At 37.0% G+C, this 15,322-nt stretch overlaps 1 protein-coding gene across 2 annotated transcripts in view; it reads right to left on the minus strand.

Moving 5' to 3' along the window:
* The window catches only part of LOC150104694 (N-acetylated-alpha-linked acidic dipeptidase 2-like), a 346,412-nt gene that overhangs the window by 212,366 nt on the left and 118,724 nt on the right, over window positions 1–15,322 (minus strand). For both annotated transcript variants that reach the window (XM_090395882.1, XM_090395881.1), the window contains exon 9: window positions 1,646–1,731. In XM_090395882.1, coding sequence (XP_090252008.1) covers window positions 1,646–1,731 — 86 coding nt within the window. The remainder of the gene's footprint in view (window positions 1–1,645; window positions 1,732–15,322) is intronic.

Below are 15,322 nucleotides of genomic sequence, written 5' to 3' on the forward strand. Positions count from 1 at the left end.
GAAGAAGAGCAGAGATATGACAGAGATCTACAAGTTAGTAAGGGGGTTGTTATAGGATCAATGTTGTAGAGGTTCTACAGAAAACAGTGGGAGATCAGGGGAGAACCAGAGGTCATCCCTGGAAACTGTATAAAGAGGGTGTAAGCTGGGGAGTGAGAAGCAAGTTTTTTGCATGCAGAGTTTTGAATGATTGGAATGCCTTGCTGAGAGTGTGGTGTCTGCAGAGAATTTTAGTGTGTTTTAAAGCATGGTATGATGAGCTGAGTTTATGATAAAAGGATTGCCTAGATGAGTCTTTGACTCCATGGGGTCTCGAATAATAATATTTTTTATCTGTAATGTGTGTGTTCTGAAGGCCGTTTTGTCTGTATATGAGATGAAAAACCCAAGTCTCCGGGAGAAAAAACCATCCTACCTCCATATGAGATTGGCTGACTCGCTTTCAATTGAAAAAATCTATATAAAGATTCTTTTCATCACAACGAGAATTGAACTCAGGCCTTTTCCAATCGAAGGGCACAATGCACCATCGTTCTTCCAATTGCACTACAGAGACACTAGTGTGTGTGTGTGTGTGTGTGTACAGTGGTATATTGGATTTTGCAAAGGCCTCTGATAGATACAAGACAGGGTGGTTATTAAAATGGAATGGATAGGAAGTAGCTGGCTGATAGGTAGCAGGAAGTTTTTAATGGAAAAGCAGGGTCCTAGAAGCAGAAAGTCATTAATGGCATATCCGAAGGCCACTGCTCTTTACTATATTAATGATACTGGGAGAGGTTTAAATGCAAATATGCTGTTTGCAGTTGATGCAAAGTTAGGAGAACTGTGAAAAGGAGAAGGAAAGCTGATATTGTTGCTGTATAAGAAGATATGAACAGAATAAGTAGGCGAGTTAGATGAGTTACCAGTTATTGTAGCGAAGCATAAAGTTTTTAAATTTTAGAAAGTAAAAATGGGATGCAGGAATAAAACTGGTGGGAATATCTTACAGGAGATGGAAAAAGATAAGGGATCTAGGGATGATGTTAAACAAAGACCTAAAACTTAGGAGGATACATTTCTAGGGAACACATTTCTAAAATTCTAAGGAATCATAATGGATTATAGCAACTAGAATGCAGAAGTAAGGAGATTATGGTTACCTTATGTAAGGCCTTGACTGTAATGCAGATTTTGTTACCAGGTTTTTCAATGGAAAGGATACAAATATCATTAACTAAGGTGGTTTCCAGTCTTTCCAATATTGGGAATGAAGAAAGAGTGAGGGAATGGAATATAATTTGCCGATTTCATGGATGGTGATATGACTGAGTTGGTCATGGGGTTGTTACTAGATTAACATGGAAGAGACAGAACTATGTAGAACAGGGGGTAGAACAAGAGGCTATTTCTGGAAGCTGAACAAGAGGGATGTGAACAAGGGAGTGAAGAGCATGATTTTTATGTGAAGAGTGTTTAGTAAGTGAAATGCTTTGCCCAAGAGTATTATGAGTGCTGAAACAGTGAATGAGTTGAAAGCAATGCCTGATTTTGCTGTGTGACAGCGGGACCTTTCAAAACAAGTTTTGATTCCATAATGGTCTGATGATAGCAATAATAAAAGTGTGGTGCAAATTGCATGAAGAGAAAATAGTATAGATACCTGGCTCTTCTGTGCCTTGCAGAGTACCAATGACATTATAACTGTTTACCCTCTTATATTTGTTATTTAGTACCATTTTCACCATTCTGTAACAAACAAGCAAACAAAAAATAGATAGTAAATTCTGAAAAATGCTAACATTTTATAAATTTATTTTTATTCAAAGATAAATATAAATAATTAAGCAACCTGCTTACTGCAAACACTGAAACAATTGATTAATTCATTTATGAAAGAAGCATCAAACTCAAACCAAATGAAAGACTGCACTTCCTGTCAAGATTGCTTAGTTATTATATGGATGAGGTATATGAAATCATCTGACTTTTCTGTTCCAGGTTTACTGTTCGGTACCTTTGAGTTCTGGATTTCCTCTCAGCTCAATTCAGAATCTTACTTTAACTAGCCCTTAAATTAAAGTTCTTCATTGTCAGAATGTAGGAAGAGTCCTTAAGTACAACCCTATGTTCTACCTTTCAGATCCAGGTCCCAGTCCTTCAGACCACACCCAACTACTTTCCTGTATTCAAGGAATTTTTGCTAACTCATTATACTCTATGATATTTGCAACTGTATACACTATGTTCTTGGGCTGGTTTATCTATTTGTGAGGTGGAAAACCCCAGTCTATAGAAAGAAAATACCTATCTCCATGTGAAGCTAGCTAAACTTGCCTTCAGCTGAAAATTCATTAGTCCTAATTCCTCACATCATTTGAAATGATGAAATTAGGTTCTTTCTAACCAATAATACAATGACAAATTTTTAAATGTGCACAAATTAGGTCATGTCAGAGATGAAGGGAAAAAAAAAGTTAAAAATAAATATGAGTAAGTGACATTCTCCAAATTATGTTTCAACATCTATAAAATCATTACAAAAAAAAACAAAAAAACTTAATTTCATTTGCAATTATTTAGAAACCTATGAAATGTCTAATATATATATATGACAGAATGATCATTGACTCGGTTAACATACATAGTTTTATGAAGAATTAAATGACTAGAACCGAGATTTAAGTAAAAAAGTTTTAATATAAACACACTACTAGTTTCGGCCTGTAACAGCCTTCTTCAGGTGACATTATAAAAGAAGAAAAAACACTAAACATTGAGGGTTAAAAGACTATGAACAACATAGACAGTCTTTATACATAATTAGCATGAAAACGTTGTAGTTGTATTTGAAGCTGTTCTTTCGTTTGTTGCATTGTTGGGAGAGTGCGTGCTTGCTGCAGCACGTGAACGCCAGTACATAATTACAGCTGAATGACTGTCTGGGAGGTTGTAGCTTAAGTTGTTATTTAGATGAACAGGATTGAAATTGTGGAATCTAGAGAAATCATCTTCAATCCTGTTCATCTAAATAATAAGATAAAAAAAAATAAAAAATAAAAATAATAAAAAAAAAGTCATTTAGTCAGTATACATAAATATGAACACACACACACACACACACACACACACACACACACACGAGGGTGGTCTGAAAAGTTCTCGGCCTTGACCATAGATGGCAACACTATTGACACTATTTTTTTTTCTAAGTTGGTACATCTGTCATAAGCATCCATGTTAAATTGCAAGTCATTCTATCAAGCAGTTTGTTTCATACAGCTGTCTGAAGCAAAAGTGTTGTCTATATCCCTTGAAATGGATAAAATTGAGTATCATGTGGTTATAAAATTCTTTGTAAAAAAAGGTTTAACACCAAAAGAAATTCATTCGAAGTTCATAAATGTTTATGGAAACTCTGTTCCTTCGTTTTCGACAATTAAGAAATGGGCTGCCAAGTTTAAACGTGGCCGTACCAGCCTTGAAGATGATCCACGTGAAGGTCATCCAAAAAGTGTAACAACACCAGAAATAATTGATCAAGTACACGATATGGTATTGGATGACAGGCGAGTCAAAGTGCATGAAATTGCTGAGACTATAGGCATTTCAAAAGAATGTGTAGATATATTTTGCATAAAGAATTGCAAATGAAAAAGCTTTGCGCATGATGGGTGCCGTGCTTGCTCACAGCAGATCAAAAACGCACTCGCATAAAAATCTCTGAACAGTGCTTGGAGCGTTTTAACAATTTATTAATTGATTAATAAATTGTTAAATTGATATTAATAAATTGATATTAATATTTATGCATCAATTAATAAATTGATTAATCAATTTATTAATTGATGCATAAAATAAAACTGATTTTATGCATCAATTAATTACTATGGATGAGACTTGGATTCACCATTACACACTAGAATCTAAATAGCAGTCAAAACAGCGGACAGAAAGCTGATTGTTCAGAGCCAAAGAAGACAAAGTCGGTTCAATCAGCAGGAAAGATCATGGCATCGATGTTTTGGGATGCTAAAGGCATTTTGTTTATTAATTATCTTGAAAAGGGTAAAACAATAACTGAGGAATATTATTCTGATCCTTTAACCAGACTAGACGAAAAATTTCGTGAGGAAAGACCCGGTTTGCAGAAGAAAAAAATCATCTTTCATCAGGACAGTGCACCTGCCCACAAAGGTGTTTTGGCAATGAGAAAATTAAGGGATCTGCACTATGAATTGTTGGAACATCCACCCTATTCCCCAGATTTGGCTCCCTCTGACTTCTATCTGTTCCCAAAATTAGAACTCTTCCTACTGGTCAGCGTTTTTCTTTGAATCAAGAGGTGATTGCAGCTGTAGAGGGATATTTTTCAGATCATACTGAGAACCACTATAGGGACAGGATAATGGCACTGGAGAATCGCTGGAATAAATGTATTAGTCTTAAGGGAGATTATGTTGAAAAATAAAAATAATTTGAAATTATAAATTGTTTTTTCATTGTTAGGCCGAGAACTTTTCAGACCACCCTTGTATGCATGTATATATATATAATTATTGCCTTGGGCATTTCCATGGAGTTTAAGAATCATCATGGTAGGTCTATACCATATCCTAGTTCAAACACATATTTCTTCTTGAACCCATTCACTGACAAAGCACAACTGCTTCTTGTAACCCATTCCACTAATTCATACTCTTGCTGACCAATCTTATAGAATTTCCATCTGTGATCCTGTTTTCTCACTTTCAGTCATGTATGAAAAAACTCACCTGTGTCAATTTCGTAAAATCCTTCAATAATTTATACATATTTATCATATATTCTATTTTCCAGTAATTTACTAGCTTCTGCAACTCACAGACCTCCAATTTGTGATAGGGAATGGTTCATTAACCATCACAAACTTAGTTATTCATCTCAGGATCCCCTACACTATCTCCTCATCCTCAAAGAATTCAGAAGATCAAATCAGTGTACAATAATCCAGATCTGGCCTTCTTGAAGCCTTATAAAGAGGGATAATAACTTTCCTATCCCTACTTGTCAGTGTATTCTTGAACATCCAAATAATTTGATGAGCTGCGCTGGCAATTTTGCAATATGCCCTTTAAACTTCGATCTCAACTGCCCACAATTGCATCCCAAATCCCTGGCTAGAATTTCCTGTAGTCCAGTTATATCAACATGGCTTGTGATCTCTTCTTCCTTTACATTCTGCCACATTAATCTGAGAGCCATTATCCTTTACCCATACTGACAGTATATTTAAGTCTTCCTGCAGCATTTCTATATATCTTCATAAACTGCTGCTTTTCTGAGTTTTGTATTGTCAGAAAACAACTAGATATTTTCCCTTAAATCAATTTACTATATCACTGATGTGCAAATTAAATAGCAACAGTCCTACAAGTTCTTTTCAATTCTTTGTTCATTTCAATTCTCCCCATATACTATCAACTGATATTTTCTGTCAGCAACTCTTTTATCCATACCACTAGCTTCATATCCAACTTCATTTGCTCCAATTTATATAACAGAATTTGACATGTTATCCTTGAATGCATTTGCAAAGTCCAGTAATTTCACTGTGTGGACATTTACTTTATTTAACTAAATTTGTCACTTATGAAAGTAAGCAAATTATTTGGATAAGAATTGCTTTTCATAAAACCATGCTTTCTCCACAAGAGTATCATATTCCTGTCCACCCATTCCTGAATTGTGCTTTTTTTTTCTCCAAAATCTCAACTTCGAACCTGCAAAAGGCTGCAGGTTCGAATCCTGCTGTGGGAATGGATGTTTGTGATTGTGAAAATACTAGTGGTGGTGGTCAGCAGTAGATGGCATTGGTATAGATGATGAAGATAGTTGTGGTTTGTTGTAGTTGGTGAATTGAGTGATGGAGACAGAGTTGTAGAGATACCCTCCTTCGATGAGTCTTTGGACTCCCTGGAGGTGTCATGTAATAATAATAATATCTTGGAGACACCTTTTGCAATGGAAGTATTTTGTTATCTTTTCACTCCTTGGCACCTTCTCAGAACAAAGACTTAAATTAAACAACATTGTCAGATGAGGTGCTAATTCCCTTGCCCATTTTCATGGGTTCCCATCTAAACCCATGGCTGTGTTTGCATTAAGGCCCTGCAATATCCCGAGTGACTCCATTTACCTCTATTCTCACATCAGTCTAGCAGTGCAATATCTCCATTTGGATGATACATCATTACAAAATGATCACTTAGTCAATTACAATTATTTTGTCTGCTTCTGTTGCCTTACTAGCATCGGCACTTGTAAAAGTTATCCTTCTATAGTTGTTCTTCCTTTTACTCACCATAAAGTGAAAGGGCTCCAAGATTTTCTTTGATATCCTCAGGTACTTCATCTTACAATGATCATTCTTCCTTCTAACTGCCACATATCTAAAAACACTCTCTAGGATTTTCTTTGCCTGATTTGCCAATTTCTGCTCATACATTTGTATTGCTTACTGAGTCACTCTCCTGGCTTGTTCTTTATACTCTTGATGTGACTATTACCATTATTTATCTTGTACTTCCTCCAAAGTAATTTCTTTTTCGAGATTTCATTCTTAAATACCTTAATCAGCCTATTGGCCTTCAAAATACATTCACACATTGATGCTGTTAGGCATTTCTTTGTCAGTTCCCAAAGAGCATTTACTTCCTTACCGCTCAACTCCTCATTCCCTGCTATAACTCCAAGATGTCTCTTAAGCTTGTCATAATCACCAGCCTTATAATTCCACATATATCCTTTCCTCACAGAAGTCTGCATATGCTAGCCACAATCCAAGTGACCACTTCATGATCACTCTCACCAACTGGAGAAAAGTGCAAAACCACACTCACAATTAAATCTTCTGATGAAATTATCAGATCTAGACCTCTCGATCCTCATGTGCCCTCCTTTATGTGCTGCCTGAGTTAGTTATCTCTCAAGAACTCGAGAAATTCATTTTCTTTCTTAAATGCTATCGCTTCATTCCAGTCTATACTGCCATAATTAAAATCACTCATAATAATTAACCTTCATCTGTTCACTAACCCAAGTAGTTTATACATTTCTTCATCACCACCCTCCACATTCCCAGGCCTATAGCAACATCCAACTAAATATGTCTTCCTCTCAACCTCTACATTACATCACACTGTCTCATAACCATTGGCCCTATTTCCCCCTTTCATGTCTACTTTATATGGACTTAATTCCCTTGCTATCCTCATGAAAAATACTGTATTTTTTCCATTTCTATCCCTGTTACGATATCATCTTCATTCAACCATCTTTCTATTGTGATGTCCTCACAATTTTGGAATATGATTCCCCCCCAAAAAATATTTGTTCCATTATTCCAGTGTTTACTTATGAAAGGACGATATGGGCAATGACTTATAAACAAGAAGACAGGATGTGAGAGGTTCAAAGTGCCCTGGAAAGAAGAATGCTGCACATAACAAAAAAGTATAGATTTAGAAATAATAGAATTAGAGAGATGACTGGGGGTAGATGACATTATAAAGTAATGTAAAGCATATAAATGGAGATGGGTTGGCCATGGCCAGATTAATAGAAAAAAAGATAGACAAAATTAAGCACTGATTGGATACTAAAAGAAGGAAAGAACAAGATGGAGTTATGATCTTCAAAGGTTTGACATAAGAGATGGTGGGCATTAACCAAGGGCAGAGACAACTAGAAATTTGCAGGGAGGCATATATCTAGCATTGAATGAAAAGAGTCTGGAGAAGAAAAAATATTAAAATAAACTTTGACATTAAAGGTTTATGTGGCAGTTTTTTTTTTCAATCCACATTTGCTGTTCTTTGAAGTCTGTCATTTTTTGACTGAGCTGAAATCACAAAGACAGAACAAACAATTGCACTTCCTCCTCCTTCCATAACCTATCTCTCTCTCACACACACACACTCCTTGTTTTCTGCTTTTCAAAATCTCACTTTTTCAAACCTCTCATTGTACATTTCTCCTTTATAGATTCCTTCCCTCACCTAACAGAGCCACTATATCAGCACTAAATTTACTCCAATACATTCATTATTTGTGCCTCATCATCATTGTGCCACTTCATAAAGGAGGTGATCGAACTCAAGCATCAAACTATAGGCCTATCTGTGTGTCAGGTGTTGTGGTTAAGTTGTTGGAGAAGCTTGTGAGAACTAGGATCCAGAGTTGGGTTGACAACAATGGTATAATCTTTGATGGACAGCATGGATTTGCTAAAGGGAGGTCATGTTTTAGTAATCTACTTACTTATTACAATAAAGTGACTGCTTCCTTGGACAGAGGAGAAGGATACACAGTAATATACTTGGATTTCGCAAAAGCTTTTGATAGAGTACCTCATGATAAGTTGACAGTCAAACTAGACCAGATGGGGTTGGATATTAGATTAGTGCATTGGATTGGAGACTGGCTATCTGACAGGTATCAACAAGGTGTGTATGGGGGTGCAATATCCAGGAAAAGGAAAGTCACTAGTGGAGTGCCTCAGGGATCTGTTTTAGGGCCATTACTATTTAACTTGTATATTAATGATATTGGCGAAGATTTGGATGGAGATATTCAGTTGTTTGCAGATGATGCAAAGTTGGGACGAACCATAAAGAGTAGTGAAGATGTTGTGGCCCTGCAAGAAGACTTGAATAAATTGAGTGATTGGGCAAGCAAATGGGGATGTGAGTTCAATGTTGCAAAATGTAAGGTTTTAAAATTTGGAAAACAAAGATGGGATGCAGAATTTATGCTTGGTGAGAATATATTGTTGGAAGTAGAGGAAATAAGAGATCTGGGGGTGATAGTGGATAAGGATCTAAAATTTAGGGGACACATCGCCAAAATTGTGAAGACAACACAAAGACTTCTGGGAATGATGTGGAGGACACTGACATGTAGAAGTAGGGAGATTCTTGTTCCATTGTATAAGGCTTTGATTAGGCCACACATGGACTATTGTGCCCAGATTTTGTCACCTGGTTTTCAGAAGGATGAAGAGATGTTGGAAAGGGTCCAAAGGCGACTGACTAAGGTAGTTTCTGACCTCTGGAATGTCAAGTTTTGAGGAAAGATTGAAAAGATGTAATTTGCAGAGTCTAGTGGAGAGAAGGAAGAGGGGAGATATGATAGAGACCTACAAGTTGGTAAGGGGTTGTTATAGGATCAATGGTGGAGAAGTTCTACAGAGAATAGTGGGAGATCAGGGGAGAACCAGAGGTCATCCCTGGAAACTGTATAAAGAGGGTGTGAGTAGGGGAGTGAGAGGCAGGTTTTTTCGTGCAGAGTTGTGAGTGATTGGAATGCCTTGCCTGAGAGTGTGGTGTGTGCAAGGAGTTTGAATGTGTTTAAGACGCGGTATGATGAGATGTGTGTGAGATAAAAGGACCTCCTAGATGAGTCTTTGACTCCATGAGGTCTTGTTTAATAATAATAATAATAATTACTAACACCACACATATGCTTTTTGACCTCATGGAATTACAAATAAATATGGATTTTGCAAATATCTTATAATAATAAAATGACATAAGAAACTGTTCATTTTAGTAGTCTGTATTTAATTTTTAAATCTTTGAGAGTTTATTTCATTGCTTGCATAGAATATGCATATTCTTAAATGTTTGGGTTTAATCTTTACATTAAGTGCATTCTTGAAGTCGCTTCAGATAACATTCTGAAAGATCACTAATATTCGTGAACAATTACTATTGTCAAGATATCTAAATTCATTTAAACATGTTACATAATTTGTTTGCAAATATTTTTTCATTAGATTAATTATTCATTTGAAATATGGAAAAATATATACTATTATGCTTATTATCCTCATCCTATCCAAAGATTATTGAGATCACTGAGACATGGTTGATGGATGATGATATAATGACATGAATAGAAGTAGCAAGGTATAGCACTTTTTGGTAGGAAAGGATGAGAAAATGCAGTGGTGAAAAATAAAAAGGCTTATAATAAGTGATGAGTTGTATCCTCTCAGAATAGAGGATTTGAATAGCAATGACACTAATGGATTTGAGAGCATGTGGTGGGCCAGACAGGATATTTAGTGGGGGTGTTGCTATAAGCCAGGGAGCATAGATGGTGAAGAATAGATGTTTAGGCAGTTGAGCTTGGCAAGTGCAAAATGAATGATTGTTATGGGAGATTTTAACTGCAGCAGCATAAATTGGGAAGAGAAAACTGCATATAATAGTAAGGGAATGGAATTTTTGGAATTCTTGAAGGACAAATGTCTTAGCCAACATGTAGTAGAAGAAACATGATGTTTCAAGAGTTTTGGATTTGGTCATTGCATCAGAAGATCTGATTGTAACAGAGATGGCTATCTCTGCTCCCCAGTTGGAGAGAGAGAGAGAGAGAGAGAGAGAGTGATGTGGTTTTGACTTGGAAGATGAATAGATATGCAGAAGGATAAAAGAGAAAGGAATATATGTGGAATTAAACGGCAGATGATTATAATAATTTCAGAAATCAGCTTGGGAATTGGAAGAGTTGAAATATCATTGGTGCATGGGAACTGGTGAAGAAATATTTATTAGCAGCAATAACAGTTAGTTATATGCTGCGATTGAAGAAAAGAACACAATTTGGTGTAAAGTGGATGACAAACAATATCAAACAAGAACAGTAGGTGAAATATAGGTTATGGAAGAGATATAAAGAGAGGGGTGGAAAGCAGATACATGAAGAAGATAAGACTCAAGATAGGAGTCACTCTTCTGACTTGAAAGCAAAACCTGAAATATGAGAAGAGATTAGCCTTGAGATCCAAAGAAAATCCTAAGAACTTCTTTTGTTATGTAACCAATAGGAGAAACGGTTGTGAAAGAATGGCACTGTTAGACAAAGATGGGAGTAGAGTAATTGATGCTGAGGATATAGTGGAGTTGTTTAATAAACACTTTATTGGGGTATTTCATCTTGGAGAAGTTTTAATAATACAGGGATGGGAGAGAGTTCAAGGTTTAGAAGCACAAGAGGAGAAAGAGCATTTCAAATATTGAGTACTCTGCATATCAGTAAAGCAAGAGGAATGAATAGGATGCTGCCACAGGTTTTGAGAGAATGCTGTAAAGAACTGACAGCTCCACTGACCTGGCTTTTCAATTGGAGCATGGCTACAGGAAAGGTGCCCAATGAGTGGAAGGAGGGGTAAGATAGTGCCATTGTATAAGGGTGGTAGTAGAATGGAGGTGTCAAACTACAGCCCACTTTGTATTTCATCAGCAGTTGTTAAAATTTGGAGATATTAGTGAGAGATGATTTACAGCATTAAGTAGATAAGGGTTATGTTGTCTGTGAGAGTCAGCATGGATTTGTTAAGGGCACCTGTTTCAGTAATCTAATTGCCTTTATAAGGGTAACAAAAGTGAAGTATGAGCAGCAGCAGTTAGTTAATGAAGCCAAAAAGAATCCTAGGGAATTCTTTCGATATGTAGCCAGCAAGGAAAAAAAAATGAATGATTATGGAAAGATGGCAATGATTGGAGAAAAGTATAAGGACAACTACTGCAGCAGATATAGTGAAGATACTTAATGAGCAGTTCATAAAGATCTTTCATTCTTGTGGATGTGGTCTTTCATTCTTATGGAGAGATTGAGAGCAGTTGATGGTAGGGAGGAGAGACTGACTGAAAGTGAGCAAGAGATGTATGGGGAATTGAGCAAACTTGATGCTAATAAGGTTGTGGGAATTGATAATATATCACCACATATTCTGAAGAAATGTACCAGGGAGATGCCATCTGCCATGACATATTTTTTTTTAATATGAGTCTAGCACTGGGTCAAGTTCCTAAGGAGTGGAAGGAAGGTAAGACTGTGCCACTTCATAAGGGAGGTGATAGAACTAAGGCATCAAATTATAGGCCTATCTATGTGTCAGGTGTTGAGGTTAAGTTGTTGGAGAAGCTGGTGATAACTAGGATCCAGAATTGGGTTGACAACAATGGAATTATCATTGATGGACAGCATGGATTTGCTAAAGGGAGGTCATATTTTAGTAATCTGCTTACTTATTACAATAAGGTGATGGCTTCCTTGGACAGGGGCAAAGGATACACAGTAATATAATCAGATTTTGCAAAGACTTTTGATAGATTACCGCATGATAAGTTGATAGTCAAACTAGAGTGGATGGGGTTGGATATTAGATTAGTGCATTGGATCAGAGACTAGCTATCTGATAGGTATGAGCAAGCTGTGCATGGGGGAGCAATATCCTGGAAGATAAAAGTCACTAGTGGTGTACCTCATGGGTCTGTTTTAGGACCATTACTGTTTAACTTGCATGTTAATGATATTGGCAAAGATTTCGATGGAGATATTCAGTTGTTTGCAGATGATGCATAGTTGAGGCAAACTATGATGAGCAGAGAAGATGTTTGACTTGTATAAATTGAGTGAATGGGCATGAGAATGGGGATGCAAGTTCAATGTTGGAAAATATAAATTTTTAAAATTTGGGAAACAAAGATGCCATTAAGAATTTATGCTTGGTTGGGATATATTGTTGGAGGTGGGGGAAATAAGAGATCTTTGGATGATAGTGGATAAGGATTTGAAATTTAGGGGACGCATTGCCAAAATTTTGCGGACAATATAAAGAATTCTGGGAATGATGCAGAGGACACTGACTTGTAGAAGTAAGAAGGAGATTCCTGTTTCGTTGTATAAGGATTTGATTAGGCAGTTCTGTGCACAGATTTGGTCACCTGATTTTCAAAAGGATGAGGAGAAACTCAGGTTTTTCATCCCGCATACAGATAAAGCGGCCATTCAGAACACACACAATTTACAGACAAAAAAATACTAGTTGTGGTGGTGGGCGGTAGATGCCGTTGATGGAGTTGATTGGTAGTAGAGGTTCAGTTAGTGGTGGAGACAGTTGTGTAGTAGGTGTCCTCCCATGATGAGTCGTCGGACTCCTTGGAGGTGTCACAAATAATAATAATAATATGCTTTTGGATTTTACAAAGCATTTGATAGGGTGCCATATGATAAGCTGATATTTAAACAGCAATTTTTAAGTTTTTAAGCAGCAATTCTTAGAGACTCTGTGGTGAAGATAGAGCCAGTAAAATTTGCAGAAGAGGCAATAGGGCCATACTGTCAGTTGCAAGAAAAAAAGAAACAGAATGCTCACCAAACTACGTTAGCTCAATTCTTTGTTAAGAAGCAGAATAATAAATTTATATTCTGAATATGTTTTATTGTCTTTCAGCTTCATGGTTTTCCTTTAACTAGGCTCTGAGACTACCCTAATTCTTTTATAAAAAAAATTAAGGGTCAAAAAAAAATCCGAGGAACGAATTATACATTTTTCCATAGGTTATTATATTCGATTAGTGCGTTTTTGATTAATGCGCCTGTTTTAAAGAATGCATTAGGCACATTAATCGAGGGATTGCTGTGCTATGTTTTTTCCTTATACACTATCTGATCACAAGTATCTGAACATCTACTCAAAACTGTAATCAGACTTTTCCTGTGACACACTTTTCAGTACTGGACATTAATATTGGGTGGGTCCACCCTTTGCTTCTATGACAGCTCTATCTCTGCTGGGGAGCCTTTCTACCAGGTGTCAGAATGTCTCTGGAGAAATGGCAGTCCATCCTTCCTGAAGAGATGTAGCCAGAACAGTTCTTGATGTGGGCTGTTGGGGGGTCTGGAGCAAAGTCAGTGTTCTAGTTCTTCGCAAAAGTGTTCTATGGGATTCAGTTCAGGGCTCTGGGCCAGCCAATACATTTCTGGAACGTTATTGTCCACAAACCAATCCCTCACAGACCTTGCTTTATGGTAGGCAGCATTGTCATGCTAATACAGACAATAGTCATCACCAAATTGATCTTCTACCGTAGAAAGTACACAATGGGTTAAAATGTCCTTGTACCCTTCCGCATAGTGTTATGAGAGGGCTAAGTCCATTCCATGAAAAACACCCCTACGCTGTAATGCCACCTCCTCCAAATTTCACTGTTGGCACTACACATGCTTGCAGGAATCGTTCTCCAGACATTCACTACACCCAGACCCTCCCATCAGACTGCCACATGGTAAAACGAGATTCATCACTCCAAATCACACATTTCCAGTTGTCCACTGTCCAGTGGCATCACTTTTTACACCACTGCAGGTGGCGATTAGCGTTCACAGGAGAAATGTTTGGTTTATGGACAGCTGCTTGACCACAGAACCCCATTCCTCTTAACTCTCGACACATAGTCATGGTGCTGGCAGGATAGTTAATAGCACTGCAGAACTCCCGAGTAATTGTTTCACTTAATATCTGGTGATTTCCATGAACCACCTTCTTCAATGCTGTACAGCCACTGTCTGTCATTGAACGTGGCCTACCCGACCGCGATTTTGTTGTGGTTGTGCCTTCACGTTTCCACTTTAGAATCACGTCACCAACTATTGACTTTGGCAACTTGAGGAGGGTTGAAATGTCTCTGACAGATTTCTTACTGATGTGTCAACCAATAACTAGTCCATGTTTGAAGTCACTGAGGTCCATTACCTACCCATTCTGCTTGTACTTCTTATTACTGAACAACACACACAGCTCCATGCCTCCATTTATACCAGTTATTACAGAGGGGGTGTCCAGATACCTTTGATCAGATAGTGTACATACCTACCTATGAAAATGTTTAATTTATAAATTAGGCATAGTAAGAGATTAAGAACAATAACTAATAATAAAATAGAACAATTATAACAACATATTGTAATAAAAGTTATCTGAATGTGAATGGAATCTTAGCAACCTCAGTATATGTTTTTTTTTTATTATTTATTTATTATTTTATGAATTCGAGAACTTTCACCTTTTTCACTTAAAAGGAAGCACTTCACGGCTTCTCTTTTGCATATCTAATTTGCCAGCATCACTACTCTGGCACTTTGGGATCATTATTAAGTAAAATACGGGTTACTTGAACACAGGCACTGCGATACTGCGACAACTGATCTGATAACCGAGAACTACTCAGAACAGTGCACAATTTAAAACTTATAAATTGTCTATTACTAAAAGAAAGAGCCATATGGGCTTCATTTCGGGGAGTTAAACTTACATAGGCAAAGTGGATACTAGATCTGACATTATTTCAAAGCTGAATGTTTGTAGAACTATGAAAGTTTGATAAAGTGACCTGAGCGCTTGCGATAATACAATCTTCGAGTTGCCATAGTTTATGCTACTTGACTTAAGTAGCAAGGCAACTCGGGAATGCCGAGGATTGTATTCTTGTAAGCTTTCAGATGAACT

The sequence above is a fragment of the Typopeltis vanoorti genome, chromosome 7 (genome assembly GCF_054136105.1).
Source record: "Typopeltis vanoorti isolate ZY-2024b chromosome 7, IOZ_Tvanoo_1.0, whole genome shotgun sequence".
NCBI lineage: Eukaryota > Metazoa > Arthropoda > Arachnida > Uropygi > Thelyphonidae > Typopeltis > Typopeltis vanoorti.